Raw genomic sequence first — 9,913 nt, forward strand, 5'->3', positions numbered from 1 at the left:
TGTCACATGTGTGTCCAGCCTGTCCCCAAGGCCGGCTTGGGTGCTGCTTTATCACCAACCTTTAACTCTGCCTAGGTTAAGTAGAGGACCCACGCACCCAGAGCAAGCCTCTAGCCACTTCTCTTTCCTTTTCCACTGTCAAATGCAGTCTGGGAAATGAACCAATGAGAGCTTTAAGGGGTGGGGGAGGTGACTCAGTAGTTAAGAGCACTCGTTGCTCATGCAGAACAACCGTGTTTGGTTTCCAGAACCCGCATGATGGCTCACAACTGTTCCAAGGGATCTGACATCTTCTGTTATACATCGACCCCAAGCGTACATGGGGTGCACATACTTACATGCAGGCAAAACACACATATACATAAAACAAAAGAGATCCAGAGAGAGATGGAGACAGACAGAAGGATGGATGGACAGACAGATAGGGAGGCCCTTTAAGTGGACAAACAGGTCCAAGACTTGAATTTCTTCTCCAAATATTTGTTTTGTGGATAAGTGGTCCTGGCTTCCACTGCTAGGAGACAGCCAGACTTAAGCACTAGAAAAATGTAAAAGGGTGTTGGGTTCTCAAGCTCCCTCCCTCTTTCCCTCCTTTCTTCCTTTCTTCCTTTTTTCCTTCCTTCCTTCCTTCCTTCCTTCCTTCCTTCCTTCCTTCCCTCCCTTCTTCCCTCCATCAGTTCTGAATCCTACTCAGGCACTGATCAGTCTGAGGGTGTGACTGTTCCTGTCCTCTCGAAGGTTATACAGACTGGGGAGCAATTCTGTTTTATTTTAAGTGTTTATATTTACTATTGGCGTGTGAATGAGTGAGTGTGAGTGAGTGTATGCATTCGTACACACAAGTGCAGGTCAGAGGACAGCTCTAGGGGGTCTGTCCTCTTCTCCCGCCATGGGTTTGTTTTTTTGTTTTTATTTATTTATTTATTTAGTATACATCATATAGCTTTCTGCCTGCATGTACACCTATAGGCCAGAAGAGGGCATCAGACCTCACTACAGATGGTTGGGAGCCACTGTGTGGTTGCTGGGAATTGAACTCAGGACCTCTGGAAGAGCAGTCAGTGCTCTTCACCGCTGAGCCATCTCTCTGACCTGCTTGTCTGGTTTTTATGGTGCCAAGAACTAAACACAAGCCCCAACACACACTAGATAAACTTACTCCACCACTGAAACACATTCTTAGCCCTTCTAGTAGTTGCCTGAGAAAGTCTGTCTGAGATGAAGCCATTTTGATAATTTGCATGTTTCAAAAATGTCTTTGTTTTGAGAAAGGATCTCACTGTATAACTCTGACCACCCTTGAACTTGGGATCTTTACCCTGGGAATTTAAAACTTAAAAAAGTTAAAAGTTAGTAGTCCCTAAACTAGAGCATGGCATGGCGGTTCAAACCTATAATTTTGGTCCCTGAGAAACTGAAGCAGGAGGATTGTCACAAGTTCAAGGCTATCGTAGTGTTCATAGTGAGTTCCAGAGTAGTTCTGGCTATCAAATCTGACCCCTGCCTTAAGGCAAACAGTAATGACAAAATGTAGTATGCTAGAAATTCAAGAGGTATATGATTTTCAACTCATTTTCTGTTTTTGTTTTGTTTGTTGTTGTTTTTAAAGACAGGGTCTTATATAGCCCTGGCTTGTCTGGAACTCTCTACACACATGTGGGTGCCTGAAGTGGAAACTTCTGGTTTCTTTGGAAAGTCAGTCATGTCAAATGACGTTGTGGTGGGGCACGCAGGTGAAAGGATGTCTTGCTAAAGCAGACACATGAAAAGATGTGTGACGTAGGAGGAATGTGAATATGACCCATAGACGGTGGCAGCTGGGGCAGTGGTTAGCCTTGCTCCACCTTGCTGACTACAGGCACTGGTTCACCTTCCATTGCTTTGCTGAGGTTTCCTTGTGGTAACTTCATAGAGAGAAGCTCATTAAAGACTTTCCCGTGAGATTCCTGTGGCTTATTGTGGTTCCACAGACTTGGTCCGACTGGACTGAACTGCCCTTGCAGATTTGTGTGTGATGTCTGCCAAGTGGGCTGGACTGAGAACAATGAAGATTGGAACTGTCCCGAAGAAGTATTTCTAAACAGGTCCACTTCCCCAGTAACCTAATCTTTTTTTCCACTACCGCTGTAGGGTGGTGGGCTAGAAGGGAGGCTGAACCCTTATTAAAGTAGGCTATGAGAAATATAAGCCTACAGGTGACTTTGGACCCTTGATCTTCCTGTCTCCACCTCCCAAGTGCTATAATTACAGGTATGTACCACCAGGCTTAGCTTCTTTCTTTCTTTCTTTCTTTCTTTCTTTCTTTCTTTCTTTCTTTCTTCCTGTCTGTCTTTCTTTCTTCCTTCCTTTCTTTCTTTCTTTCTTTCTTTCTTTCTTTCTTTCTTTCTTTCTTCCTGTCTTTTCCTTTCTTTCTTTCTTTCTTTCTTTCCTCCTTATTTCCTTCCTTTCTTTTTAAAATTGTTTTTACCTCTCTGTCTCTCTGTCTCTGTTTCTCTCTCTCTCTTTAAACTAATTTTTATTTATATAAGTGCACCGTAGCTGTCTTCAGACACACCAGAAGAAGGCACCAGATCCCATTACAAATAGTTGTGAGCCACTATGTGGATGCTGGGAATTGAACTCAGGACCTCTGTAAGGGCAGACAGCACTCTTAACCGCTGAGCCATCTCTTTACCCCTGCTACTTTCAACTTAAGAAAAATAAAACCAAAACAAGAAACCCCCTTTTTATTTTTAGCTTTTTACATGTCTGCGTGTTTTACCTTTGTGTATGTATATGCACAATACATATGCCTGGTGCCCTCAATTTCGAAGAGAGCGTCAGATCTCTTGGAACTGGAGCTGCGGATGGTTGGGAGCCACCATGTGGATGCTGAGGACGGCACCTGGGTCCTCTGAAGAGCAGTGCTCTTAGCTGTTGAGCAGTCTCCAGCCCGCGTTCAGCTTTCTAAGTTTGAGAACACTTGCATTATTGTCTGATACATTTCTTGCTTCCTTTGGTTTTTCACACAGAGAGTCTTTCTCACAGCCCTGGCTATCCTGGATCACTCTGTAGAGCAGGCTGGTAGGTTTCTTTCTTCCACCAGCGTTGTGACTGGAGCTCCCCGGGGGCTGCTGGACTTCCTGATTTTCATGTTTTCCTTGTCTGTTACACATCTACTTTAGGAACTTTGTCTTCTGATAGCCTCTCCCATTTATCATCTCTTGCTGCACTTCGGGTTCAGCTTTCCAGATCCTGGTATTTTGTCTTTTATAAACACCCTTTTGTAGATACCTCCTCTTTCCCATACATTACCCCTGAATTGTCTCTTTCCCTTGAGTTTTTTTCCCAACTTGGAAGCTTGCTTCAAATGTCTGGTGATCCTTGATTGCTCAGACATTTAAATATTTAAATATAATTTAAAAATAAGAATGAGCCTGGAGGCAGTTTATTCCCTGCACTTGGGAGGCAGAGGAAAGCGAATCTGAGATTCAGGCCAGCCTGGTGTACAGGTCGAATTCCAGGACAGCCAGGGGTTACACAGAGAAACCCTGTGTGGAAAAAAAAAAAACAAAAAACAAAGAAAAGACTGATCGGCCTACTTGGATATAGTGGTGCACACCTTTAATCCATACACTTTGATTAAAGCAGAAGCAGGTGGATTTCCATAAGGTCAGCCTGCTCTACATCAAGGAGTTTCAGGATAGACTGAGCTACACTCGTGTACCTCTCTCAAAATAGGAAAAAATAGACTGGGGGTAGGGGTGGGTGGGGGAGTGACCTGGATGTAAAGTGAATAAAATAAATGGAAAAAAATAAAACAAGAAGAAAAACAGCAGCAGCAGCATGAGGGGCCAGAGCATGGCTCAGTGGTTCTTGCAGGAGACCCAGGTTCCTTCCCTAGCACCCACGTGACAGCTGACAAGCATTTGCAACTCCACTTCCAGGGGATCCAAAGCCCTCTTCTGGCCTGAGTATGGGGCCCACTGCAGGTGCCAGGTGCGTGTGATACACACATATACTCAGACCAAACATTCATACACATAACAATAATAGAAAAACTGGAAAATAAGCCGGGTATGGTAGTACCTATGGCACATGGGAGGCAGACGCTGGCAAATCTCTGAGCTCTGGGTCAGCCTGGTCTACCTAGCAAGTTACAGGCCAGACAGGACTATATAGTAAGACCTTGTCTGAAACAATGCCAAAGACATGAGGGAGCTAGGGAGTGTGGCTCAGTGGTGTTTGCCTGCCATCTAGTCTGCAGAAGGGAAGCAACATGAATGCACTGAATCAAACCTCAAGTGGGAGACTTCAGGATGGTGTTTTCCTTATAAAGAGCTCTGTGAGGGTTGGGGATTTAGCTCAGTGGTAGAGCGCTTGCCTAGGAAGGGTAAGGGCCTGGGTTTTGTCCTCAGCTCCGGGGGGAAAAAAAAAAAAGAAAAATAAAGAGCTCCGTGCTTGTATTTAAACATCTGGTTACTGGTCATTTTTTCTAGAGTATCTCGTCTGTGTCATGCTACTGATGGCTGCTTCCTGGCTAGGGTTTTTTTTTTTTTTTTTTTTCTGGTGGTAGAGATTAAACTAGGACTTTGCCCAAGCTACGCCACTGCAGTACTGAACTACATACACCTCAAGCCCTGCCCAGCGTTTTTAAAACTTTTCTTTCTCCTCTATCACCATCTCTACCCCCAACGTCCAAAGTACTAGGCACTGAACCAAAGCTTTTATGCACGCTAGGCACTTTCCAGCAAATCCTAGGTCAGAGCTTTCTTTTGTAGGGGGGCTGTTGAGAAAGTGTCTCACATAGAGGTAACCCAGGCCAGCCAGCCAAGGACCAAGGATGATCTTGAATTTCTGAGCCTTTGCTTCTACCTCCCAAGTGCCAGTGGCACCACCGGCCTTATTTGGTGCTAAGGACTGAACCTGTGCCATCAGGTATGCTAGGCGAGCCCTCTACCAACTGAGCCACATCCCCAGCCCCTGGCTGATTTTTAATGGTTAAGAGGAGCTTTCAATCAGGCTTCCTTGTCTACTGCTGTGCCTGGAGTTTGTCTTTTCCTCCTGGAGGTAAAAGGCAGTCACCTACCTCAAAGTAAGTGTGTGTGTGTGTGTGTGTGTGTGTGTGTGTGTGTGTGTGTGTGTGTGTGTTGGGGGGGGTTGCAAGTGTAAGGGCATAATTGCCCTGTATTACAAGCTTTTAGCCACCGTCTCTTCTCATGCCAACTCCTTGCCTTCACCTCACTGAATCCTTCTAGAGCTTTTGGTTATCGTCCCCATCTTCAGATGGCCTCTTCTATGCTGCTAAGCCATCTTTTAAGTTTTTTTCCCCCTAAAATCTCCAGAATTTATATCCATTCGAGTCCTCTTTTGTCATCTCGGGGGACAGTGCAAACCCAAATCCCTTGGCTCAGGGGCAAGGGCAACATCTACTTTCTATTCTGCAGGCTCTGGGTGCAATGTCAAGGGATAAGAAGTCAGAGTTCCAGCTGGTCCTGGCAGCAGATTGGAGGCAGAAGCAACATCAAGGGTTCAAGGCCATTCTCCAGGACCCAAGAACCTGTCTGAAACAAGATAAAGTGACCCACAGAACCAAGCATTAGCCACAAGAGTTTTCCAACAAAGTCCCTTTTATTTAGTTAGCTGTTAAGAAATTTTTTTTATTAATTAAATCTCTGGAAATTTTCAGTGTAAGATTTAGTATCTTAACGGCCGCCAACACCTGGCTCTGAGGTTTGATCAGCCTCTCCCAGTCCTTATTAGGAGTTAGAGGGAGAAACATCATTATCAGAGACCAAGTCAGGTGGCTATGGCCTTCCTTTCCTGGCTGGACAAGTTGCTCAACTCTTGCTCAGAACAGGAAAAGAGGCAGTTGCTCAGAAAAATAATTAATGACAAATTTGACAATAAATCAGTAAGAGTTCTCCTAACAATTTAGACTTATCAATATGTTGGTCCAGATAATTTTTTTCATGTTGCAGTTTACTTTTTTCTGTATGTAATCTTAATAATCTTACTCCCTGTGCAGAAATGAATCAACTCAGTGCAAAAAATCCCTAAAACTGGAATAGCCTCATCTTGCTTTGGGAAAAGGTTTTTTTACTCCTCATTCTCTCAACAGATGAGCACACATCCCCTGCACTTCTGGGTCTGGATGTACACAGGCAGCTTTTGATGGAACTAGCAAAAGTACCTAGAGGCACTATGCCGGCAGCCTTTGGAAAGGTCTTAAAATCAACCCTGGCCAACAGTCTGTGAGCGTGTAGAATGGCTCCGAGTTCCCAACAAGGGCTATTCCATTTCAAGAACTAGGCTCAGAGGCTGCATTGGAATTGTCAGGAGCAGCAGCAGCAGAAGCAGAGGCTCCCCGAGGTAGAACTTCAATAACGCGAGGCTTGTCAATGATCCGGGCTGTCCGGTTTCCCTTCTCCACGATGCCAACAATCCAAGCTTGGTGACCCTCTCCGTACTTGGAAGATTTGATTTCCGAACAAAAGCGGGCCGCCTGTTCTCTTGGCAGACAGATCAGTAATCCCCCAGAGGTTTCAGCTGATGTTCCTTGGAGGAGGCCAAAGCGCCCACTGGCTTTGCTGATCGCAGCCATCTTGGCAATGATTGGCAGATTGTGAATGACAAAGGACACTTCATTTTTTTGCTGTTTTGCGAGGTTCTGGGAGTGTCCTAATATGCCAAAGCCTGTGATATCCGTGGCTGCGTGAGCATTAAAAGTGTGCATCAAGCCAGCAGCAGTCCTGTTCAGAGTAGCCATGTTGAACATAGCTTCCTGATAGGCTAGCTCTACTTCCTCTCTGGAAACCACCATCTTGATTTTATTCCATTTCTCAGGATTATCCAGCCATTGGTGGGCATTGGCAGCAACCTGGGTTCCTAAAGGCTTGGTTAATACCAGCACATCTCCTACCACAGCGCTGTCAGGCATTATGAATTCATTTTGCTGACACACCACAGTGGCAACCCCACCGATGATAATCCAAGGGTTGACCACTGTCTGTCCACCAGTCACTGCAGTTCCTCCCTCTTCCGCAGCGTCACGAAAGCCTTTGATCATGAGCGGCGTTACCTTCTCTCGTTCCTTTTCACTCATGCTCTGGCTCACACTGAGTAACATCAACATGTTGTCACACTCGGTAATGCCCATGGCATAGAGGTCACTGAGCACATTGGCACAAGCTATGCGCCCCATCATATAGGGATCTTCCACCAAGGGGTAAAAGAAGTCGGTGGTCTGCACCAGCGACAGGCCTCCGTGCCTCAGGGGGATGACGCAGGAGTCCATCCCAATGCTCAGCGAGGGGAAGGCTGAGCCCGGGCCGGGCCTGGTGGTCAGGCCCCCTTCCTGCACCGTCTCTTCCTGGCCCCCGACCAGACCCGAGGTAAGCGGGGGCTGCAGCGCGGGCCGCGTCAGTCCCTCCAGGAGTTTGAGCAGGGTCTCCTGGGGGACCTTGCAGCCTCAGCCTTTCATGCCGGAGAAGCTCGTCAGCCGCCAGCTCGGGCTGAAGCCCAGTGTCTGGGGCTCGAACGGCCGGTAGTTGGAGAAACTCCGGCCAGCAGACCAGCCCGCCGGGCCCAAGGAACCTTCCGCGGCCACTAGTGCCGCCATGGCTTCTCCGCTGGCGCCTGCCGCCGCTTCCGCCATCGCACCGCCCGCCCGGGAGGCCGTGCGAACCAGAAGGCCCTGGTACCTGCAGGCGATTCTAATTGCCACGGTGGGTAAAGGTTAGGCCTGGAGATGATCTACCAAGAGAAACCGATCGGAAGACTCAAGCCACGCTGCCTGTCCGAGCGCCGAGCGGCCTGTATTTATATACAGCATGATTGACAGTCGCTCCATCCAATGATCATTCTCGTACCGAGAGGCGGGCTTCCTTTATTCAAAAAGGTGTATAACAAATTAACCGTCTGCTTGCACCACCGGTCCCCGCGAGGTCGTCACGTGAATCCCTTGTAACTGGCCTGGAACGCAGTTCTCTGTATAGATCAGGATGAACTCGAACTCGCATCCATCTGTCTGTCTCAGATTCCTAAGTGCTGGTGTTACAGGTGGGAGCCACGTTACCTGTGCGTGTCGTGTTCCCTTCCCCCCATTCCACTGTGAACCTGGTCTTTGAGTTGGCTGGGGGGAAGTCACCTCTACCAAAGTCATGGAATCGCTTTACCGAAGAATAAGTTACTTATAGAAGGAAGCTCTGGCACTTGGCTAACCCCGTAAAAGTCAGAACAGTCCGAGGGGTCATTTGACAGGACACAAAGCAATCTAGGCTAAGAAAAACTTTAAGGGGAGGTTTAGGGGAAGAAAAGGGACATTGCAAAGTAAGTACTATCATTACGTAAGCAAATTGCAGAATCGATGTTGTGAAATTTCACATGGACTTAAAAATTCTGCACAGGTTTGGGTACTGCTTTGGCCATTAACTGCCAGTGGTGAGTTGCTGTCTCCTGTGCAAGTTAACTTATTAGTGCAACAGAATAGTTTACTTGGCTACTCTGTGCTAAGATGTTTATATTTCTTGAAGTTAATATATATGAGAATTCAGATCCAGGCAGGGAGGTTTGCCAATGTCTACTAAAATTATAAGTGCTAAACTCAGAGTAGTGGCTTCATGCCTGGAATACCACCATTTGGGAGACTGTGAGATAGGATCACTGTGAATTCCAGGCCAGCCTGGACTACAGCGTGAAACCCTAAACCAAATAAATGAATAGATTTTTCCACTGTGTGATCCCAGCACTTGGAAAACTGAGGTAAGAAGATGATGATGTCCCTGCTTGCTTGGGCTACACAGTGAGAGCATGTCTCAAAAAGCCTAAAATGGGTGCTGGAGAGATGGCTTGGTGGCCAAGAGCACCTGCTGTTCTTGCAGAGAACCTGGGTTCAGTTCCTGGCACTTCTATGGTGGCTCACATCCATAATCCCAGTTTCCAGGGCGTCTGAGAACACACAACACACAGTCAACACACCCCACACATATAAAATAAAAGTGAATAAATCTTATCACTGTTGTTGTCTTTGATCATGTGTGTGGCTGTGCAGGGATGACCGTGTAGTTTGGTTCTCTCACCTTTACAAGGATTCATGGACTCTAACTGAAGTTGTCAAGATTTTCCCAGCAGTTGGGCGGGGAGGTACACACCTTTAGCTCCAGCACTTGGGAGACAAAGGCAGGAGGATCTCTGTGTTGAGTTCCAGGACAGCCAGGGCTACACAGAGAAACCCTTTCTCAGAAAACAAAAACCAAACCAAAGATTTTTCACAGTAAATGCTTTTACTCACCAGCCCCAGATTATAATTTTTAAAATAAGAACTATAGCTTTAGTTGCAATATCCTAATGTATTATTTTATGTGTTATTTTAATTTTCATACAAATGTGAGTTAAACTTCTATTTCCACTGTATAAGAATATGTGGTGTGGGGGCCGAAGAGATGGCTCAGTTGTTAAAAGAGTGGTTGCCGCTCTTCCAGAAGACACACATATGTTTGTCATTTCCCACCAGGTGGCTCACATATCCTTATCACTCCAGCTCCAGGGTATCTAAGACCTTCCTCTGGCCTCCTCAAACACATGTGTCATAGAGACAGGGTTTCTCTGTGCAGCCCTGTCTGTCCTGGAACTCACTCTGTAGACCAGGCTGGCCTTGAACTCACAGAGATCTGCCTGCCTCTGCCTCCTAACTGCTGGGATTAAAGGGGTGGGCCACTACTGCCTGGCTTAAAAGAAAGCATTTATTTAAAAGGAAGACTGTCAAGTTCAGGTGATACTCCAAGTTCCATATCAGAGTGGAACAGAATCAGAATCCAGCAGCCTGCCCCAGAGACCACTCATTAAGCCTGTCTGGAATACTTCAGAAGGACAGAAGGACATATTGACAACATTTAGGACTTGAAGACATGATTTTTTTTTTTTTTTGAGACAT

General features: G+C 46.4%; 1 protein-coding gene across 1 annotated transcript; it reads right to left on the minus strand.

The window, feature by feature from the left end:
• Nucleotides 1–5,591: 5,591 nt before the first annotated feature.
• Nucleotides 5,592–7,910, minus strand: Sephs2 (selenophosphate synthetase 2). Its single transcript, NM_001079889.2, is given in 1 exon segment — nt 5,592–7,910. A coding segment is annotated over 1 exon segment (1,356 nt). The 5' UTR covers nt 7,637–7,910; the 3' UTR covers nt 5,592–6,280.
• Between the last annotated feature and the right edge of the window lie 2,003 nt (nt 7,911–9,913).

Source organism: Rattus norvegicus, chromosome 1, assembly GCF_021556685.1.
Source record: "Rattus norvegicus strain SHRSP/BbbUtx chromosome 1, alternate assembly SHRSP_T2T, whole genome shotgun sequence".
Classification (NCBI taxonomy): domain Eukaryota; kingdom Metazoa; phylum Chordata; class Mammalia; order Rodentia; family Muridae; genus Rattus; species Rattus norvegicus.